Here is a 23,710-nt window from a genome sequence, read left to right on the forward strand (position 1 = left end):
TGTTTTCAGCTGATTGCTTTGCTAGCTGTTTTCATAAGATATTAAATTTTAATGCTACAAAAAAAGTTCTCTCTATTCGATCAATTATAAATGCTTTCATTTAGAACAGATTTGAGACCCAACAAAATGGCATTTTTGGTACTATTTTTCATTCTTTTTTCATCGCATGTTCTTGTTTTTTTTTAAGAGCCTTTCACCTGGTTGGAATCATTCGTATGTTGTAAGTAAGCGGAAGTATAACTCTTCATGCGTCATTATTATATACAGTAGAACGTCGATTATCCTTGGACGGATTAACCAGCAGACTGCTTAATCGTGCGCATGAATTTTACATATTTTCAATCGCTGTGAACATTTGCAGCTATTGTCAAGTTGAAAAACATTTTTTGTAGCTATTTAGTATCTAGTGTTATTTCGATTTTTTTGTAAATTTCGAATTTTTATTGAAGAACATTTGTTAAATAAAAAATATTCTGCTAATGATGTATTGTTCGGTAGTACGTGAACTGTTAGTATAACGAGTGAATTTTATATTTGTTATATAAATTCGAAATTTGTTGGACTATCATCAGTGGATATCAATTAACCGGAAACCGTCCGGTCCTGAAGTGACCAGAATATTGACGTTTGACTGTAAATCAATTATCCTTTCCTTGAGCGCAGTACTCTCAATATTTTTTGAAAGAAATATAATTGAAATTTCATTTTATTTTCACTTCTTCTGCCTCTGTTTGGATCTTTAAGGTTACCTCATCCCGAACATACTTAATAAAAGGTTTTTTGTAAATAAAATTGAATAACTTCTGGCGTTATAATGCAGAAGGTCTATGTATGCAGCAGGAAGATTCATTTGAGTTTTATTTTTTACCAAATTTGATCGATTAACTTAAAAGAAGAAAAAACAATAAAGAACCATGAAAAAGTTTGATGTATTGTTCTAGTTGTGCTTGAAGCGATATGAATAATGAAGTAACATCAAATTACCTTCGCTTGTCTTGTTTTAATTTATACAAGAAGCGAACAAATCGTTACAAAATTTCCACTGTGATAGATCTCTCCACTTTGCTTACAAAAAAATACTGACAATTTGCAACAATCTTCGCCCTTTAGAATTCTGTGTACAAGCAGTTTTCCCGTTCCCCACTACGTGTCTTTAATTTAATTTATGATCCTTTTTTTCTTATAATCACAATGTTGCATCTCCATCCAGACTCGTGTATTTCAAAAATATCTTCTCAAATAAAAAAATACGCTGCAAATCTTCAAAAACTTTCGCCAGACTAAAAAAATGCTACAAATTTCTTAACACAATACCGTACAAATTAATATGCAGACAATGCGGCAGTCTTACACTACACCCCCTACATGTCCGGGGGATTGTTTTTGCTTCAGGTGACTTTCGCCGATGATCTATTCTACCCTCACCCGGGGCTCAAAGAAACCTGGGCAACCAGGAAAAAACCCCAGAACGAAAATTGCACCATAAAATATCGCTTAAGTGTGCAATAATACCGAACGGCTCTCGTTGCAAACGTATCATTCAACCGATCGTTCATCTAAACATTCGCTAACACTGGCCGGCCACGACAACTTCCCGTTCATCCCGTCCCGTCTGTCTCACTGGGTTTGAGTGTTTGGATTTTCACCCATTGTGCAGTTTGCCTGCAATACTCGACATGAATATGCAATGAGCTCCTGGGCGGACGATGTACAACGCGCGCACTCAAGTAGCATTCATGCATCCCCCAACGGTGGTCCTTTGCCAGCTTATTCAGCTTAGAGTATTTTTCTATAACAAACAAACATCTAAATTTCCGTATCAACGGGACCGATCCTGCTCCCGATAAGATCGGCAACATAGACGATTGGCGGGGGGAGCGCATACCAGACTAAGCGCGGCATCATCCGCGCCCGAAAAAACACGTCCGTGAGGTGGAAAAACAGGTGCAGATTTTCCACCAGCACCTCCGGACAGCGAAACGGTTCGTGTCAAGAATACTGGAGCTCCACCACGGTGTGTGTCTGTGTCACATGTGTTTCGCGACCGTTCGGCCATTGACATCCCCCATTGGGTGGCATTCGTATGCCACCCGTGGAGCGTTAATTAAACGGAATGAAATCGTATAACTCACTCGGCCCCTGGTTCGCGGGAGCAGTAATGAATAAATCCAGTCGAGAGTGTTTGTGTAATAGCGAGGCATCAGCAGAAGGTAGGGAAACGTTCGTACACTTTCAGTTTAATTTAGCTGTGGTATGAGTAGGTGGCTGGTTTGAAAATTCATTATTTGATGTAAAATTTGATTCGATTTTTAATGCAAATATTAGATTAATACGATTATTTAACTAATTCAAACAGTAGAAATTTCAATCTGGTATTAAAAAACAATAGAGTTTCAATCTATTTTGGAAATTTTGGGGTCAACCTTAGACATTACTCTATACAGATTTGATGGGTTGCCTTTACATAAGCTATTGTATTTAATTATAACTGAACCCATGCTAAAACTTCGAAACAATACGCCAATACTACTACATGCCCTGCCTCTCTCTTGCCATAATCTTACTGTTTGCTGAACCAATAAATCGTCCAGACAAAGGATTGAACTTCCCATTCCAAACTGTCAACCCTATTTTCCAATCAAACGGTTCGACGGATAAAAGTTCGCTTAATTTCAATCAAACCCCTTGTGCCGATATTCCGAAAGCGATCCTTTCGCTTACTTTCTTTTTATTTTACTTTGAAGCATGTCAAATTTGCACGTCTTGTCAAATTGATTCGGATCGCTTGCTTTTTTCTTCGTTTGGTGACCATTTCTACGGTCAAATTAAAAGAGACAAACCGCCCTAAGTAAATATAGAAAACCCGCGATCTATGGCAAACAGCGAGAAAATTAACATTCACTCTGCCAAACTCGTCACCAAAGTGGGAGTAACATTTTGTGCTCCAAGAAACCCAACCAGAGAACCTATTTGCTAGGACAATTCAAGTACAATCACACAAACCAAGAATGACTGCAGTAACCTGGAAGGGAAACAGCCAGCCGCAACAAATAGAAAAAAAAGGCAGCGTCAAAAAATCTCATAAAAATGTAAATTTTCAATAAAAATCGGAGTCTTAATCCTATTGCACGAACCGTCCGTCTTTGCCGCGCCCAACACGTTGCTGATTAGGACCCACCGAAATGCCAAAGCCAATCGTCAGAGCCAATAACAAACCGGAACGGGAGAAGGGAGTGTTCACAATTCCAGTTCTTGCTCATTTTTTTTTACCACGTTTTATGTTTTCGTCTCTTTGCTTCACATTTTCCCGTTGATGCGTTCGGCTGCCAACTTTATCACCTTGAATGAGGAAGCGCTACAATTCAGGAAACGCCGTCGGCGTAGAAGCTGACGATTGCGATTGCGATTGAAGGCACAATTTGCACGAGAGCACGAGCGCTAATAATGCACGTTACTTGCAACGAACTGTTATTGATTCATTATCGATTTGATTGATTGATCATGCTGCAAAATAATGTTCTTTTATAGGTTTATACGCGCTGGAACTCTCTAACGAGAACCATTTTGCACTTATTTAGTTGAGATTGAAATGTTTTCAGTTTTTTTTTTAAATGATGTTTCATTTTACTCAGCTGTAGCAGTCGTTTTAACACTTCACATCACTGTACGGATCATTTCACACTTTCACTATACCGAAACAACGAATAAAATGCTAAATAGACTCCATTTGTGCAACCACGGGGGTGTAGCTCAGATGGTAGAGCGCTCGCTTAGCATGTGAGAGGTACCGGGATCGATACCCGGCATCTCCAGAGAGGAATACTTTTATCATTTAAAACCTTTTTCTCTTATCAAAGGCTTTCGTTCATGTTACGTGTTTTTGCTGATGAACAACGAAATGCAACCAAAATAGATATTAATTGTTTTAAGGAGGGGGGAAATACAGGGTTCTCGTGGTTGTGGGACGTTTTCCATGACTGACTCTTTCTTATAAGAAGTAGGCTTATACAGGCGGTTCCCGAGATACACGGTACCTCTTATACGCGGATTCGGAGATACGCGGTTTTCTAAATTTGACAGTTCTTTGAACAAATTGTACTGATTTGACACATCAATTGTAAATTGCCAAATAATTTCCGTTTCGATGGAATGTTAAAAACTATTTCAAAAGGTTTAAAACTGTTAAGTTCAGTAAGAATTATAAATTATATCGAATATCAAATAATTAATTTGGCGGCTAAGATCACCCCCTACTTGCAAAATTACACGAAAATTAGTGATATTTTAGCTGGAAATCAAGAGATTCGACTTACGCGGAAATTTGAGATACGCGGTATTTTGCGGCCGTTTTTGGTCCCCATTAACCGTGTTTCTCGGGGACCGCCTGTATGTTGGGATTTGGACTCTATGGCACACGTTTTGAACAAGTTCCTTGATAATTCCTATTTGATTTGTTTAAAAAGGATGCTATGGGGTTTTTAATTCCAATCGTATAAGGTAATTTCCAAAAAAAGAGTCAAAAAAGTTGTCCCTTACTTATGAGAACCCCTGAAAAACCCTGTGATTACGGGTCCCCGAGATACACGATTAATGGGGACCGAAAACAGCCACAAAATACCGCGTATCTCGAATTTCCGCGTAAGTCGAATCTCGTGATTTCCAGTCAAAATATCACTTATCTTCGTGTAATTTTGCAAGTAGGGGATGGTTTTAGCAACTTAACTAATTATTTGATATGATTCTTACTAAATATAATAGTTTTAAATCTTTTGAAATGGTTTTTAACATTCGATCAATACGGAAATTATTTGGCATTTTACAATTGATGAGTCAAATCAGTACAAATTGCTCAAAGAACTGTCAAATTTAGAAATCCGCGTATAAGAGGTACTGTGTATCTCGGGAACTATCCATAATTAACAACACTTTTCAAATCAAAGATATACTCAAAGATATTGTCTTAAGATGGCAATTATCACTGTTTAAAACTGCATGTGGTTTAGAGTAGTAACACAAATAATGTTGAAATAGGTTGAGATTCATTACATGTACGAACTTTTCCATAAAATACAATGCAGGATCATGCTAACGCATTAAATTAATTTAATCAATAAAACTAACCATAGAAAAACTTTCACATTGCTTCTGTTGACGAACGTTTTAGACTAACAGTGATTCATATTTTATTTCTCCAGTACTGACAACAGTACGTCCAGAAAAAAAAAAACACAAAAAGGCAATAAAACGTCTGTCTAGTTCAGACGGAATGAATATCGTGGTCCTTTTGGTGCAAACAACAGAAAAAAGAAAGAATGCTAATCACAATACGTAAACGATTCGCCGAGCATAAATTACGCACACGTACGCAGAGCACGCACGTACGCAGAGCAACGGCGGTTGCACATCGTGCTTGCCCTGTTCGCCTCACGCTTTCATACAGTTTAGACGCGTACCGTGCGAGAGTGGCCACGTACTGTGAGCGACCAAACGAGCGACGGTAAAGCTTTATAAAAATCCTGTTTCTCGATTGTTTTTCTTGTTCTTTTTGCTTCCATTTCTTCCCCTGTTCTAACCGCCGAAACTGCAGCAAACTGTCAACGGGTAGATCATACGTTGCCCGCCAGAAATAACTTCACCAAAGCGCGGCAAGCTACTCTCTGCTACCAGTCGTGAGCCGGCGGCTTCGGTGCAATCCAATTCCCGCGACATGGGATGGATAAATTGTTGCCCATCGTGTCTCCCGGTGTGGTGTGTGTATGTGGTTTAACACGGCAGCATCATCCATCGCACACTCGAAGAGCCTGTACGGCCTGTTGTTCGGCCAGGGATTTTGCACGGCGCAGAAGTTTATTTACTGCAGAGCTCAAGCCAACCAATCCACAGCAGCACAGCACGCGGCGGCTGCTGCGGTAGTCCCAAAGCGTCGGTTCATCTCACCACGGGCCGGGAGGAGGATAACGTTTTCGCGTACAAATACGTATCTGTTGCACCACTCGCATTCCAAATGCGAGTCTAACGGCGTGTCTTACTGCATCGTTTGCAGCTTGAAGTGCGAGAAAAACACATTGGTTGCAGGATGAAAAACATCCTCGTGTCCCTGAGGGTATGTTTGTATACTCGGTGACTTTAAAACTTTCAACACAAGAGAAGGTTTCCCAGTTCCTGACTGAATGACATAGAGGACCTACAAAGCTTAAAACATTTTTCTAAGCATCCCATTACCAATCAGATACTCAAATGATGCTCTTATTTATCTGGCCATCTCTTCTCTAATGGCCAAAAACTCCAACAAAAAGACCCATCCCTTTGAAATTCTAAATACTTCTCTAGGAATCCTTATCCTACCAGCGGTTGCACTGCTTCACACTTCATCTTCGACCAGTCTGTGTGTGTGTGTTGCGACAATCGGGTTTTGCCTAACTCCCCACTCGATGATGATCCCATTCTCCCCAAGAAAAGAATGGAAAAAAAACCACAAACCACATGGCGCTTCTGCACATGTTGGAGCATTTTCCAACACATAATTTCTGTACGATGTCGATGTGTCCAAAAGGGAGTGGAGAGGAAGACACCGGAAAGGCAAATCGGCAAATGGCGTCCTTGTTGTCGCATGCATCTTTTGGCCCAGAGTGCTGTCTCTACCCTCAGCCGAGTCCTCAGACCACTAGGCATCAGTATGACGTTGAATGGAAGTGACACATGAAACATTTCCATATTTCATCCCTCGCACATCCAGTGCTCCCCCCCCCCCCCTGGAAAAGCCCATCCCAGCAATCGTTGCAAAGAAACGACACCCAAAAAGTAAAAGAGCAAAAGGCACCCACCAGCTAACACCCCGGAGGGCAACCACACACCACACGCACACCCAACTGGTTGAGTTGGTCGGTCGAGGGAAGGCCAGTTGTGTATTGAGAGCATAAATAAAATAAATAAAATTATTATGCAGGCGAATATTTGATGTTTTGATGCTGTCGAACCTATCCGCCGGTTAAACGGGACCCGGCCAGCACCGTATCGACTACCCATCCCACCCAGACTCCGGCCACAAAGAAGGGAAGAACCCCCCAGGTTTCGGGACGGTTGTTTGGTTTTGAATATTAAATGGTCGTCCGGTGCTATTACCCGTGCAACGTGAGGTTTTTCACTTTTTAACTTCCGTGACCAACCAGGGAGAGGCTGTTTTTTTTTCAGGGCAGAGCAGCCGCTTTGTTCCATAACAGTTTAGCTAAAGGTTTTCCTGTTTTTTTTTACCTGTGTATAAGCATCAAATGAAATTAAAAACTGGATGCAGTTGTAATATTTTCCGACGTGTCAGTCGTGCGACATGGTTTCCGCTAAAACAGATCTACCTGAACAATTAGCAGCAGAATAGACAGAAACAGACAGAGAGAAACAGAGAAAAAACGGCAGACCAATTAAATCATTGGCTGACAGTTTATTTTGTAAATGAATTGTGGCCGTTGGAAATTGAACAGATAAACTGTGTACGGAACGTTATGGATGAATATTTCATTTTTGACATACAGGGAGCTAAAATAACAAACAGGCAGTCGTACAGAAAAAGGATAGTTGTTAGTTTATGTACGAATCAGTAATAAAATATGGACAACTATTTTCCGAAGGCTTTTGGGTAGGCTCAATGATCCCATGGACAGACTAACCGACTTTCACAAGGTCCGCATTAGCTCGAACCTGGACCGAACCTAGATGAGAGGCTGATTTTATCAATGAAGATATTGTACCTGATTATTTACAACATCTCTGCTTTTTTTAGACTTGTGTGTTTATGACAGCTTCTGCATAGTTTTCAGATATTCTAGGCAGCAAGCAAACGCATGTTCAAGGTAAGGTTGCAAAGTGAGATTCTCTTGTAAATTCCCTTCTTAATAATATGATCTTCTCACTCTATATGAGATGATAAGATCTGTTAGAAACATTTAATCACATCTCATTGCATCTGATGTCAATAGACTCATAGATGGTATCGGAAGCGGAAAGAATCTTTAATAAATCTTGGAGCTCGTAGAATACAGGTGGTCCTCGAGATACACGGTACCTCTTATACGCGGATTCGGAGATACGAGGTTGTCTAAATTTGACAGTTCTTTGAGCAAATTGTACTGATTTGACACATCCATTGTCAAATGGCTAATAATTTCCCTATTGATCGAATGTTAAAAACTATTTCAAAAGGTTTAAAACTGTTTAGTTCAGTCAGAATCATATCAAATAATTAATTTGGCGGTTAAGATCGCCCCTACTTGCAAAATTACACGAAGATAAGTGATATTTTGGCTGGAAATCACGAGATTTGACTTACGCGGACATTCGAGACACGCGGTATTTTGCGGCCGTTTTCGGTCCCCATTAACTGTGTATCTCGGGGACCGCCTGCATTGTTCTTTAGTGTTGCAGCAAAGTAGTTTGGAGCTATTTCTATACTCCTCTATAATAACCATTCAGTTATCGCTCGATCCAAAATACGGAATTTACTTTCCCGATGTTGATTTGAATTGAATGGAATCGAAAATTTCAATTTATTAATAAAGGGGGCGTCCATAAATTACGTAACGCTCAAAGGGGGGGGAGGGGGTTCCCTGTAGCGTTACGGTTTGTTACATAGGGGAGAGGGGGGGGGGGGGGTTCACATTCTGTTACGTAACGTAATACAATCCTATCACTGGTCACTGACAAATGATCGCCCACCTGGGTAAGTTTTGCACTTTTATTTCTTTATATCTTTTGATAGGGAATACGAACTTGACATTTATAAAATACCAAAAAAGGGGTTTGACAGGAAATTGCCATGAAAAAATCCACCGTGTAATACTGGTTTAAGAGCGGTGTATCTCAGGTAAAGACTGTAGTTTTCAATCTTACCGTCAACAAAATTCAAACAGTTACATGTCATTCTACGCTAAACGCATCGACCTGTATATTATTGTTGGTAAACAACAGTCGTGCGGTGCTGTCAATCAGGATTAGTTGGATAATTCGGTTGCCTGGATCATCCGGACCACCCGGATGACCGAGAAAGGGAATTCGTAACGTTACGAGACAGGGAATGATTAAGCGGTAGTAGCGAAGAAACAGGCAAATAAAGCGCAGCAAATTTTTAACCCTCCCTTCAAAAAGGTGTTCAAAGATCTGTTTTTTGTTTAGCAGTTTCGCTACTCTTGTTACATCCGTAACAAATTAAAAATTTGGTGCAAGTTAGAGTGTGAGAAGTGCCATGGAGGGTGAATATACTCAAAGCTGTGGTGACCAGCAGGCGCATCGAGCCGATAGCGACCTATTGGCAGGATCGACACCGAGACGTGGAGGAGTCCACAAAAGTGAGACGCCGACGATCCTGAGCCCAGCAGCGAGGCCATCGAAGAGTAGAAGAGAGGATTCCCTGCAGGATGACCAGCGTGTGGAACCGTTGGCGTACTCGACACTGCTGCAGTGAACCTAGAAGTAGCTATTTTAATGTAATGCCGGAGCAATTCTTTTCTGCACCGATTCGCATCGAACAAACAGATGATGGACTAAAAGCTGTTAACCCCAATTTATTTGACAGCGGGTCATATGTTTCACTTTTTCTTCGAAATTCCATAAGCATTGCTAAAATACTTCCAAAATCGCTGCTTTCGTTTAGGGAGCAGCCATACGATTTATATTGCCCTTCTGTCCAAAAGATTATACAAAACCGAATTTGTAAAAAATGTGAAATATATTTTGCATCACATGTTTTGCTAAACGAGCATTTGAGAATGCATGCTAGCCAAGGAGAAGGGAAAAAACCTTACTTCAGAACAAAAGAATGATGATAGGTTTAAAGAAGTAATACACATACATAATGAAGATGCCATATGGAATGAAGAAGATGCCAATGTAATCGAAACAGATAGTGTTCCCATCATAAACATTACTGAACAATTGAAGCCAATCTGGCAAGATGTCTAAAAATGCTCAACATATATATTATGCGTTTCTTTAATTATAAATTTTTTATCTAACTTTCCTTTCATTAATTAAACATTAATTTTAATTAAACATTAATTAAAACAACTCTGCATACTTTATAAAAGCAATCAAATAAAAAAATATAAACCCATATTTTTTGTATTTGTTGATGCAAAACCAAATTAAGGGGGGGGTGTTCGATCATGCGTTACGTAATTTTGGAAGGGGGGTCTCCTCCAACGTTACGTTTTGTTACGATAGGGGGGGAGGGGGTCGAAAAATCCCAATTTCAGCGTTACGTAATTTATGGACGGCCCCAAATAGTTAGTATACAGTTAGTATACAGTTAAATCTCTCTAAGGCGAATCTTCAAGGGACCGTCAGCTTAGAGAGATATTTATGTTTAGGAAAAGTAACATAGATGTTGCCATGAAGTATCTAAACATCCACGGGAAAAGCATGGTATCCTTCGAACATGTTTTGTGAATGGCAGCCCAAAAACTCATCTGAGATAATTTCAGCTGCCAAATCGCATATGCAGCGTGAAGAGTTTTCGCCTTAGGGAGAGATTCATCTTGCAGAGACGTAAAATGTATGGAATATGCCGAGTCAAAATGTTCATCATAAAGAAACAATTCATCTTGAAGATACTTCATCTTAGAGATATTTCACTGTATTTTCCACGAGATACAGTACACAGCACTTTGCAACGTCCATATGTGTGACTACCTTGAGGCTTGACACGTAAGATTTTGAAATGGATTGCTATATAGCCTCAGTATGGCTTTTTAAAATTATAACTAATTATAACTAACCAACTCTTGTACAGCAGGCTTCCTCATCTACAGCCATAGTGTAGAATTCCTCAAACAATTCCTCATGTCTGATGGTGCATTTACAATCATTCTCAAAATTATATTCAACTTGATTTGTATTTAATGCAAATGTATTGTAGCGCAATTTCCCCATACAAATATAACATTTTTTAATATTTTTATTTTCTTTGGGAGTTTCTACTACTTCTCCAACAGAAAGATTTTGTTTCACAACTAATTCCCACCAAGACATTATTGTATACATCCATACAATGATGGTTGCAATGTCCAACAAACTTTATACAACGTTCACGTAACACTTTAAATGAATCCCTTTTTGTCTATTACACTTAACGAAACGATGAAGACACAGGTTTTCAAGAGCTCAGTAAAATCACTACAGTGCACACTCGCCAGTGAAAGAAACAATCGCACTACACAAAACACTCCATTGCTTCCATTGACACCCAGAGCCTGTTGGGTGCGACCTTTCGACCGATTGAAAAGCTTTCCTCTTTCGATGCATTTTTCTTTGCACCAGTAACGGGCAAACGCAGAAAACAGGACACTATATACTTCAGCAAACACACTTTCAGCGTTCTTTTCACCAACTGCAGCACGAGCGAACTCGTTCAAAAATATCGTTCTAGGCCCTCTCTCTGTACACTTTATTCTTCTCAAGTTGTCTGAAGCTTATTGTTCTATAAATAATGTAAATACTCGAGAGATACTCGAACAAAACCGCCACGCGCAAACCAGCCAGCCAAGTTCGCAGTCCCACTTTCACAGCCAGGATGTGAAAAGCCGGAAACTCACCAAAGGGACATCACTACGACAGCAAACGGCACAAGATCAAACCCGATATCTGAACACCAGCAACCAGCGGAAGAATAGTAGCGTCGGTTTGCCGACGCAATCACTATTTTCGTGATGTGGGCGCGAAAACGCTATGGAGAGACATTAATAATGCATCGACTAATATTCTTTTGTTTCGTTTTGCACATTTCCGAACAGTTTTTTCCTCTCTGGTGTTTGTGTTTTGCTTGTGCTTCTCCTTCTCCTAACTAGGGAATAATGTTGGAGGATTTTTCTTTTTTTCACTCTCACATCTTGGAAACCCCAAAAATTACGCTTCCTTTGAATGTACGGCTCTTTTCGCCAAAAGACAAACACAAACCAAAGATAGAGAGAGAGAGAGAGAAGCTGAACGGTTGCTGGGGCCAAATAACTTTTCCGTTCGTTTTTCCGCGCTACTACGCTTTCAAAGAAGAAGGAAAATGAGTTTCCTGCAATGTTTCAACGGCAAACACCAAAGGCGAGGGAAAAGAAGCTAGGTGCACGAAAAGAATGTTCGGTGCGAAATAGTGGTAGTTGCCTTCTACCTTCTTGTTTCACCTTTCTTCTCTTGTGACGCCCAAGCGCAACCATGGAAAAACGCAAGGAGGAAAAAATATTCTACTCCAACGATAAGCGATTGTGTCTATGTGTGTCGAAGTTTATTCTCGTAAATGAAAAGCTTTTCTACCGCGTGCCCCGGTGTGTACACATCATATCACCTCGTCCCGTAAAGTGTTTGCCAGCAACAACTACTGCCGAAATGATATAAATAACATCGAGCATCGGTGCTAGTGGCAAAAGCGGGCGATGCTTTCCCACAAGTCATGCCGAGAGTGTACGGCGTCGTGTTGGAAGACAACCGTGTTGCCATTTATCAACAAACGAATGAAAAAAATGGAGTAAGACAGCGCACCACTTTGCCATATTAAAATATGGTCACCCCATGCCAGCCTCTGGATTGAGCTTTCGTTGAGGGAATTTTGCACAGGCCTAAAAGCTAGATGCTAAGCGCGAGAGACGGAGTCCTCAGGGAATTGTAAACACAATAGCGAGCACGGACAAGTGATGCATTCAGTCTTGTCTAATTTGATCATCCGTCCTTTATACAGCGTTTTTATCCCTCCTGACAACATCTGTGTAACGAAATAAAGCGCGATGTGGTGCAAACTTTGACCTAGTAAGCAGGAAGGTAATATCTTATTACCTGGATGTTTCCAAGCTGCGACATTAATTATTTTTAAACGAATTTTATTGGATTGACGTAAAAGATTGCTGCACATTTCTCATACATTCCATAAAAACATTGAAATAAATCAATCAATTGTTTTACCAGTAGCATAGAAAGGTTTGTTCTCTCCAATACCCAGATTATCTCATTTCTACCCAGTGTCCTAACAGTCAATCAAAAGAAACCCATTCTTGTATGGAAAATGAAAACTTATGCTTATGCATTGGAGGATAATTTATCTAAAATTGTAGACAAAAAACTAGTTTGAAGAACGTATTGGATTCAAAAACTAAAAATATGAATTTATCTTTTACATACACAAAACACTATAAAAAAGAATTCAGCGATAAGCATTTATATGTATATCGTTGATGAAGAAATTCAATAATTTGTATATGTGGTATTTGTTTAACGTTTTATACTTTTCGGCCTCATTCCGAAGCAAACAAACGCTACGTGTACATTAAAATGTGCCACATTTGAATCAAACCGCCAATACGGGAAATATCTGCAGTTTATATTTTGACATGTAGATGGCGCTATGTGCTTCCCCTGTTTGTATGCAATTCGCAATACTTGTACGCTATCGGAGCACGTTCGCAGAGCACTGGAAGGGCTACACTAAATTTAAATTTTGTCTTTAATAGTATGTTTCTTAAATATTCTAATATTTTTCAGCATTAAAAGAGTTGTCTTAATTTGACCTGATATCCAAGAAAGCCTTTTATCTGCTTCTTTCACTTCGTACCCAGATTGAGTTGCTTGAGTTTGTTGTTATTCGTACTGCTATTTCAAAATAAATCAGTACATTGGAGTAGTAGATCGAAGACCACTTCCGCGAAAATTCTTCAATAACTGTTGTAAGTATCAGTCTGTAGGGCTAAAATATTTGCTGATGTTGTAAAAACACCATTTAACTATTCAAATGAAAGTCATTCTGACAGTTTATTTTACCTGGGATACTTCCCTCTAACTATTCAAATATCTGATATTCTGAATTAACTTGTATGTGAATTAGAGTTCAGAAGATTTCAACAAAACCTGATCAATTAAATAAACATTTAATCATCATTCTGTAGTTCAATAAACTGCCATCGCTGTATGGTAAATCTTGTAACGGAATTTGACAAAAATACTTCATAGAGTTAATATATAACAAGAGCTGAATATAACTTTGAATTATCAATAAAAGAAGTGTTGCAGACAAATTGATTGTTAAATTAAACAATGGTGCGATGAAGTTATTTAAAAAATATTTTTAGAAACGACCTCCTGACCTGTCCTAGCATGAAGTAATTTGTATAATAAATACATCAAACACTCCGAAACTTTCCCACCAGCAGCCTATCCAAACAAATTCCAACTATTTGCAAAGTACTTTCGTTCCAACTCTACGGACGGCGGGGTGTCCTTAGAGAGGTGAAATTCGAAAACCTTTGCGCCCATGCAACAATAAATAAAGCAGACTGCACTTTGAACAACAACAACAACAACAACAAACATACCTGTTTCCGCAGCATTGTCCTGGCGCCCGCTTCCATCGGGTCCTTGCGTTCGAACCGCTCGAACTTGAAGCTGTTCGAGCGGTAGAGTTCGTTGTCCTCGCCGCGCCGATTGCGGCACAGCCTGCGAGTGATAATGTTGCCGCTGCTCTTAGGCCTGAAGAACGCGAGCACCGAGAACGGGCAGAAGCAGCGAAAAACGAGTGCATAAGAAAATAGAAAAAAACACACACACACAAAAGCTTACTCAGAGGAAACACGAAAGGCGTCGGGATGGAAAAAAGTAGGTCAACCTATTAAGGAAATTGCAGCCCCGTGGCTAGCAGCAAAGCGCTAGAAACAGACACCCATCCGGGAATGGGAGTAGGAGCCGCAAATATCCTTTCCCGCCTGTTGTGGTTGGTCGGGAAGATACTATTCGGGGTTTATTTTTCGGGACAGACAAACATCACGCGAAAAGCGAAATCTCTTACCCGCACGGTTTGCACTGCGTCATGTGCAGGTCCCAGTTGAGGTTGAAGTTGAACATCTTCAACCGTGCCACGGCTCGTTGTCTGAGCGATTGTTCGTTGGACTGTTGCGCGATGGTGACCGATTGGCTGTTGCTCCGCCGGCCGCCCGATGAATGTCCTTTGTGGTGGCCTCCCGATCCGTGGCCACTTTGCGATGCGCTGTAAATGGAGAGACGATTGTTGGAATGCAATCATTTTGATTTGTGATTTTTATTGCACCATTGTTTGCTACATTAAAATGGGCTTTAGAGGTAAAAAATTACATGACAATTATGAGTCTTTCTGGAAGCAAAATTCCACATAATGACATTCGAAAAGGAACTATACTATGCTTAAGATCTTATGATCAGCAACGATCGGAAATCATCTCCAGTTTACCTATATACTTAAACTGAACTAAGTCCTTCCATTTCCCCTAGAGAGCACAAGTTATGTTGAAATACGAGGACAGAAATAAATCCTTATTCTTGGACATTCCCATACTACACAATGACAGTCAGCCTTGAAGAACACACCAGCCTGCAAGGCATAGACCATAATGTGATTGGTATCAAGCATTGATCAATTTAGTCTAACCTCGGGTTAAGTGGCATCATCCTAGCATGTTCTGGTCACACTAAGGCCTCTAAGAACTTTTTTCCATGCCTATAATACTATTGAGCACTCACACGTGTTCTATACATGATAAATATCATATCAATAGAACTTTTATAGAAATCCATTTGTGTCCATTTCAAGAAAATACAGCGTTAAAACGAGACATATCGAGATCAAGAGCCATACAACCAACCCAGGCCTTAGAAACTTCAAGAGATCCGGTATGAATGGGCACTAATGTGACAATTTGATGTTCACTGTTTAGGACAGGGGTCTCCAAATGGATGATCTTTGGATTTAACCGGATGAATGTCAATGTTATATTAAAATGTTGACTTAATAGCGAAATATTTATTTTCACCTTTACAAAGTTATTGCGGATCACATTCAAGGCTCTCAAGGCCGCATTGGGTTCGCTTATCATAGTTTAGAGACCCCAAAATTTCAGGGCCGATCTCGTGGTACAATCGTCCATTAGTAAGACTTAAAACATACTCGTAATGGGTTCAAGCCCCGAATGGATCGTGTCCCCAAACACATTATCCTGCTATGGTAGTATGTAGGCACTAAAAGCCAAACCCATTAGTGGTACAGAGGCGGCAGGCATTGGCCGACGACGGTTGTGTTGTGCCAATGAAGAAGAAAATTCAGAAACAGACAAAAGTTTCATATTTCAGGATATTTAGATTAATCTATGTTGCGAGAGAACTCAGAATTATGGATATGGTGTAGATGTTCTGCCAGATTATAAGTCATTAAGATGAATTGAAGAATTTGTAAATATTAATGAACAATGATTTGCTGTACTTAAGATGAGCATCCACAAGCATCAACATATGTTGATAGCAATAAAACATAAGCATCGAGATCAATGTTCTGTAGAGGAGCTGTTGAATGTATAGGCTACTGTACTCTTCGTAAATATCAAATGGAATGAATGTCTTCTTCTTATTTTTACAAACGTACATCAATGAAATACTTGTATAGGGGAATTACTAAATACTAAACTAAATACATTACTAAATAAGGCATTACTTAACAACAGTTTGTTTTACAGGATTTTACAGCAATTTCTAATTTAATTAATAACGTTTGTCATTAATCTCAACATCCCTGATTTCGATGTCAATCTTTTCCAAGGCTTGAAAGAGACTTGGACGAAATGGTCGTCTCATAATAGACAGGTCCAAGGAAAGGTCTCATGTTAAACTTCTAGTCATACCAAGTCTTCTTTAGTTGAATTTAACTTGAATGAAGGTGGGTTAGAAGTATCCTTAAACGTTTAATCAAGTTTTTCTTAGTCTTAAATCTTAATGTATGACATAAGAGATCATCAACTTATGTTTGTTATAGATTATTTTTTGTTGAAATCCAGTCTTGACTTAAACTTAACATAAAACCAACATTTATAGCTATATTTAGTAGGTTTAGAAAAATTATTCTATTTTTATCTTCTTATAAATTCAAATAGAAATGATTAGCAATTTCAAATTGGAAACATCATTACTCTACACTCCTCTCCCTCAATGATTCATCCTGCTGTCAGAAAGATCAATGATTCTTTGGAAAAAAGACTGTTGATTCACCACCTACTCGGTACGAACTTCGGCCAAGCGTACGTCATGAAAAATGCAAACCCCCCCCCTCCCCTCCCCTTCTCTTTTACTTACCCTTCTCTGCTGGGGCGACTGCGGCGCCGCCGGCGTCGCCGCTTTTCCGACGAGGCCGTGCTCGCCTGCGGCACCACCACCGACCGGCGCCTTTGCACGGCCACCACCTGTGACTCGCCGAAACCGGCCGAACTGGTCGTGTCGGTCGAATGGTGCGTCGGCCCACCGGCGGAAGGACCGGCCGACGGACCTGCCGTGACGAGAGACGCAGCATTTGGTCCACCGCTTGTGCCACCACCGGCCGTTGCCGCCGCCTTCGATGAGGAGGATCGTAAAGTGAGGCCCTGATTGACTTTACGCCAAACCCGCTCCATCGTTCCTTGGACACGCGGAGGATTGTTTCCTAGAATACACAAACACACACACACACACACACACACACACACGGAGGAATTTCCCACAGGGACGAAGCACCGCTACTGTACGATGTTGCCCATCGTAGAAGGCGTGGGGCGTAGTAAAGAGGAACTTCACTTCAGCAGGTGTAAAGTGCGACTTGCAGTGTGGTAAGATACATCCTTTCACCACTCGCTGGGGCCACAGAAAGGGGAACAGAGAGCTGCTATTCTTATTCAAGATTTTCACACGAAAGCTTTTCCGACCACTAATCGCTTGTGAAAATTTCCATTCAACATCACTCACTCATGTCACTCGAACCACACTTTCCACTCGGCGGATCACACCAGCGGCGAGGATACGTTCACACTTCCGCACTTTCTTTAACCACTCCGCTGGTTGACGACTCGCTATATGGGCGACAGGGCGACAGGGCCACCGTCCTGACTCTGCCTTCAAGGTGTCTCCATCACAGTGCCACACAGTGCATCCACAACTTAGATTCCTTCCTTATGCGACCCACAAAACCAGAAGACGCGACTGGGTGTTGCTGTGCTATTGTTCCCGATCCAAACAAAGGACAACATTTACGGGAGTTTGGGATATATTCCAAGTTAAAAAAAGGCCTCACGCACAACCTACATCTCTATAGATGTACGTGATAAAACGGCTTTTGGCAAGATATTCCGTAACCTTCTTGATATTCACCGTCCCGATAAAAGGAACAGCTTCCGCGAGGACTATTCACCCACTTATTTGACACATCTCATTTCGCACATCCGCTCTCTCCCACGAAGGTTGCTTCGATCCGTTCACATTTAACACCAACATACACACACACACAAACACTCACGCATACACGCAGTCACATTTCCATCATCCGCGGTTTTTGTTCCCACGGTTTTTTTTTGTCTCACGCTATTCCGAACACTAATTTCCAAACACCGTCATCCGTCGGGGAAGAACATTTGATTTCAAGATTTTGGTACCCTCTCATTCTTTACTGCTTTGTATCAATTGGCTCTCTCTCTCTCTCGCTCGATCTCTTCTTTTTCTCTGATGTTGATGTGTACGGTTGATCGGTGGCTGTGGTGAACTCCCCAAAGAATATCCATGGCCTACTCTACCCACATCCATATGCTTGTCACACCACGAATAGCACTTCTTACATAGCAATGCTTCCGTTTTTTCAGGAACTTTACCCCGATCGGCAGACACTGAATGCTCCAAATGGAGTACTGCAACCCAAGTTGTTACAGGAAGGGTTGTTGGCAAAACAAATACACGGTGCACACACAACAAAAAACAACAACCACGGGGCCACCATACAGGACACAGGTACGGCTCACGAGGGAAAGCCCCAAACTGTGGAAACGTCACGAGGAAAATTTTTGACAATAATCAAATCCATTTTCCGCTCTTTCCAGAGAGCTGAAGGAGAGTGTGTTGCGGGAGAGAGAGAGAGCGCACCCACGAGAGAACATCCTCCAGCGGAGGAACATCTCGTGTTCTTTTGTGTTCTCTAATAAGGGATGCTTGATGACTAATTCTGTGTACTATCAGTGCGGAAAAAGGGGTGATGAACCTGTTTTCCATAATTTGCCATCACTAAGTAGACACAGAGATGTAGAGAGTGTCCAGTGGCCAACACTGGGCAGTTTCCATTCTACAACTCAGAAAAACATGAACAACGTTCCTCCTCTCGCCAAGATTTTCCACATACAAGTGAAGAGAATTAGACTGGTAGTTCCCCCAATGGCAGGTCCCATGACTCACACGGTGGGTGGCCACAAACTCTCAGACTCCGAAACTCCGAACCGAACCGCTCTTCCTACACCATGTGATTCCAACGGCAGTGCGAGAGAGCGGGAGTGGAAAAGTGTGAGCAAGAGAGCAAAGCAGCAGCTGCCGTACAACGGCAGAGTTCGAGAGGAAAAACAACCACGTGTGTGTAGCCGACGACGCAACGGAAAAAATGCCACCACTTCCTTGGAAACCAGCCGCCGCCACCAGTCGCAGTAGCTCTTTTCGACCATCGCGTACCGGTACACGCAAGTAGTAGTACAGTATACGCCGGGAAGGGTGGTGTGCACGCAGCTGATGAGTGGGGAATAATAACAAAACAATTACGTTTGGGCGATGGGGGTGTGTTTAGTGTTGAGAGAATATTGTGTGGAGGAATCTCAATGTTTTCGGATATTAACAGCAGAAGTTTGAAGATTATTTTAATACATTGAAATTATTAGATATGGTAAATAATATTATATTAAAAACCCCTTTTTTTAGTGTTATAATAACAACAAATAAAAGCTTTGTATTAAATCCAAACACTGAAAGATAAAGAGGAAGTGATTATTGCACGTGCTCCAATCCGGAATCGATCTCGAGAGACTCTTTACGAGCCTGCGTAGCTATCCAATAGGCCACCGAGCTGAAACTAAGAGACGAATGTTAAAAGGCATGCAGTTACGTCTGGACTTCATTTCTAATGAGTTTTTAGTATGAAAATTTTAAGAAACTAATTTGACTTATCGTTTATTTATGAAATAAAAACCAAAAAGCAAAACGAACGATTTGGACCGTTCCTTCCGAATAAAAATAAACTAAAAATAGGAAATATAGAAAATTTTGAGAATAACAACAAGTATAAACTGATTTACATTGTAAATGGCACAGACTCGGAAAAATAATAATTAAGATACACTCTGTGCCTGTAAGCGAACCCTCCTCCTCACAAACCAAGTGTTTCTATTCTCCGGTAAGCATATCAGCTGTTGCCTTTTCCCTGAGGGATAATTGACTAACTTTTTATCCATTTACCGGATAAGCTGTTTTTGCATCACCGGAGTTTAAAGGGCAGTCGAGCCGAAACCAAAAACTCCCAACGAATGTCGAATGCTTTAAACGAAAAAACGAAAAACTAGTTACTAATTTCTTTCATACAAGTCCATTCAATCACACACACACCATTCAATTAATTTGCGAAAGGGACACTCGCGTTTGCGCAATTAGGTGTTGCGTCCCCCTCTCTTTCCATCTGTTTACTTGTTCACATGTTCAAGCGTGGTTTTACTTTTATTGTTTTGCTGTTCAGGTTTAAGTTAATAGCTCTCAAAAACTGCCCTCTCTCGTGCTAACCACCAGCCCTTCGTTCAGTGTCTAACTATTCAGTCGTCGTCGGCCCATCGTTTTCTTTTTTGTGCCGACTGACTCCGACCACCTTCCTAGTTGTTCTGTTTGCTGATACGTACTGTACGTCCTTTGCGGCATTGCTTTGTTTTTCATTCTAAATTCTTATCGCTTATCTCCTAAATATGCTATTATTCTGCTTAATGATGGAGTGGTATTTCATATCGTGAGAGAGAGAGATATAGAAAAACAAAACAAAACAAAACAATAACTAATAATAATGCCACCATTAAAGTGTTTGTGTGTGTATGCCGCGCTATGCATAGTATAGCGCCACAATTGAAACGCATTAATAATAATAATAATAACATTAATAATAATAAGAAACTAACAAAATAATCATTTTTTATACATAAAATAAGTTCAACTAGCAGTTTTGTTCGAATTCTCGCTTCAATTCTTAAACGATACAGGGTTAGACTCTAGGTTTGCTCATCATGTACAGTGGTAGTGTATATTAACACCCAATTCAAGTAACGGGCTTTTGTTTTCGCTTTGCTTTTTGGGAAAATAAATAAGTTTCTGCTGTAATTTAATGAACATAGCAACAACACTTTAGGCAGCCCTGCAGGCCTTCCCCCTGCGGGTGTGTTTTAAGCAGCATTTTGTTTGTTTTTTTTTTTAATACACAAATACTGCTCTGTATGTGTTGTGTGTGTGTGTGTGTTAGTGTTGCAAGCAGCTCACGCACAGTCGGTGGTTAACACAGTACGAATGGAGCTAATCGCCCCCATATTCGTATTGCTTAGACACATTTAGCGGAACGAGGACGTTTTTTTTAATGGGGTGGAAGTCATAGGACATCCCCTCAACCGGTCTCCTCGTTGGATGCTTTCCCCGGGTTGGAATCTCGTTTGCTTGCGCCTTGTCATAATCCGCTCAATCAGTCTAATGGTTTTTTTTTTTTTGCTTCTTCTTCTAATTTTGCAAACCAATCTTCAAATTCCAATTCTCTACTAGTGCAGTGTGTCCTGAACTCTTCCCTCTCAGTCATGCTAATGCTAAATTATCTTATGAATGCATGCGGTTTGTTTGCGTATATTCGTTTGTTCGGTTAGCGTAAGTGTTGGTTTTGGCGAGATTTGTTTTAAAAGGTTCTCGTATGCCTTACACAAAAGGTTGATGTGATTTTTAAAACACTTAATGATTACCTAAGAACTGATTCTAGCACTCTTCGCTTACACATTTTCGATCGCGTGCGCGCGCCGTTCTTTGTTGGCGTGTTGGTATTTATTTTATGCTAATTCGCGTTCATGTGTTTGTGTGTGTGTGTTTAAATGAAGTGTATTTCTACATCCCACGACTCCTCGTTTCCGTTCCGTGACACACCTTTCGTTTATTACTTCACAAGCACAAGATAAAAGATGCGAACGTTAGTGCGCTCTTGTACCCATCTCCCTCGAAAGAGAGAGAGAAAGACCTAATTATGAATAAGTTATTTCTATATAAAGTGGATTCGCATAAGAGCGATAGTAACTTTTGTTTCATATGCTGCTTTTGCCACTACTCCTAGTACTGTCCGCCTGCCCGCTGCTGCTTACTACTTACTGCTTAAATTCCTCATTTAACACTACTAATCAAAGAGTGTCTCTGTGTCTGTGTATTCTGCTTTGTTTCAGTTTCTTTACCCATATACATAGTAAAAAAAAGAAGAGATTCGTTCTATATGTGTTCATACTTTTCCTTTCAATAGAAAAGCGATAAAGAAAATCAACAAAAGAAAAAACGTGAAAGAAACATTGCAACAAAATCTACTTTTAGTACATCTTTTGATCTTCGCAACGGAAAGAGGCTTCGTGTATGTGTGTGTTGAGTACAAAATCAACTTTGTGGCAGCAGCAAATGGGAGAGTGCGGGGGGTTGTTCATTCTCCTTTGCATATTCGAAACACTGTAATTCTGTAATGTTGTTTGGACCTAACAGAAAAAAAGCAGCTGTACTTGTACCCAAACAAACCCAAAACGAACGCAACACAACAGTGCACACAGACGACGAACGGCGTCTGCAAAGACAAGGAACTAGAGCGTTGACTAAAACGTATCCCCGCCGTACCAGGGATGTATCCACGGGGCGGAAGGGGGCGGCGTCGGTGGGTAGATGGTGGGCGAAGGTAACGCACAGGACCGTGCCGCGGTGCTGGTAGTATCGTACACACTAATACTGTTCCCACCAGCAATGCTTCCTCCACCACCAAGACTACCAGCGCTTGTTCCACCTCCACCACCACCCTGCATTGGCGGATGGTAAGGTGACCCAGCGGCAAAGTGGGGTGAAAATAAGCTGTTGTTTACGGCTACCTGCTGCTGTTGCTGCTGCTGAGTTTGCTGCTGGTGTGTTGCTGCAGCATGTTGGTGATGGTGATGGTGGTGATGGGCGGCAGCAGCCGTATGATGATGCTGGGCGGCTGCGGCAGCCGCCGCCGCCGCTAGTGCCGACTCTTGGAATGATGAGTAAACGGAGGGGGGTACTATGGATGATCCGTGGCCAAGCATACGGCTGGCGGCGGCAGCAGCGGCTGCAACCGCTGCCGCTGCCGATCCGCTGCCCGCTTCAGCGCCCGCGGCGTAGTAGTCGGCAAGCGCGGAAGAGCTTATCTGCGCTGTGGCAGCAGCACCGCCCTTTTCCTGCTGATAGCGGCACGATGACATGGTTTTCTTGTCATAAAAGCTGCCCCCACTACTGGACGAGCCGGCCGAACCGCTCAGCGAAGGTGAGCTGAATGCACCGCCACCGGAAAACAGGGCCGCTGCCGCCGCACCGGAAGGTGACACTACCGAGGACGCGGTGGCAGAGGGCGAGATGCCCGCCATCGCCAGGGCGGCAGCGGCGGCTGCTGCTGCCGCTGCCGCCGCCGCAGAAGACGATGACGACGCGGACGGCGCGCCCGTTGACGACGAGGATCCTTTTCTTGCGCCACCACTGCTGGAATGAGTTCCGACGCCTCCGCTGCTGTTACTGCTGCTGCTGACCAGCGATAACGATGAGGAGGACGGCGATGGGGTCAGGTTGCTCCAACCGGCCGCCGCTATCCCACCACCAACACCACTGCCGGTGAACGAATCGCCCATGCCACCGC

At 41.5% G+C, this 23,710-nt stretch overlaps 2 protein-coding genes and 1 non-coding gene across 3 annotated transcripts in view; 1 reads left to right on the forward strand and 2 right to left on the reverse strand.

Moving 5' to 3' along the window:
* Window positions 1–18,815, reverse strand: part of LOC120959657 (uncharacterized) — a 117,232-nt gene extending 98,417 nt beyond the window's left edge. The window contains exons 1-3 of the mRNA XM_040383244.2: window positions 17,110–18,815; window positions 14,804–15,001; window positions 14,334–14,487 (exon numbers count right to left, since the gene is read on the reverse strand). Coding sequence (XP_040239178.2) covers window positions 14,334–14,487; window positions 14,804–15,001; window positions 17,110–17,423 — 666 coding nt within the window. The 5' untranslated portion in view covers window positions 17,424–18,815. The remainder of the gene's footprint in view (window positions 1–14,333; window positions 14,488–14,803; window positions 15,002–17,109) is intronic.
* On the forward strand, window positions 3,740–3,812 carry Trnaa-agc (transfer RNA alanine (anticodon AGC)). Its single transcript has one exon. It is a non-coding gene; the product is annotated as a tRNA-Ala (tRNA).
* Window positions 18,816–22,664: 3,849 nt separating the features above from the next.
* LOC125907347 (homeobox even-skipped homolog protein 2-like) lies at window positions 22,665–23,702 on the reverse strand. Its single transcript, XM_049608976.1, has 2 exons — window positions 23,019–23,702; window positions 22,665–22,862 (listed from the first exon to the last, which is right to left on the reverse strand). Exons 1-2 carry the CDS (start codon window positions 23,700–23,702, stop codon window positions 22,665–22,667), a joined length of 882 nt encoding a protein of 293 aa, XP_049464933.1.
* Window positions 23,703–23,710: the final 8 nt, after the last annotated feature.

This window comes from Anopheles coluzzii, chromosome 3 (genome assembly GCF_943734685.1).
Source record: "Anopheles coluzzii chromosome 3, AcolN3, whole genome shotgun sequence".
NCBI classification, from domain to species: domain Eukaryota; kingdom Metazoa; phylum Arthropoda; class Insecta; order Diptera; family Culicidae; genus Anopheles; species Anopheles coluzzii.

Coding starts and splice junctions, on each gene's coding strand:
- LOC125907347 (XM_049608976.1), bottom strand. CDS start 23,702: ATGGGCGATTCGTTCACCGGCAGTGGTGTTGGTGGTGGGATAGCGGCG. Junction 22,863..23,018: donor CCGCCCAGCATCATCATACG/GCTGCTGCCGCC, acceptor CCGCCAATGCAG/GGTGGTGGTGGAGGTGGAAC.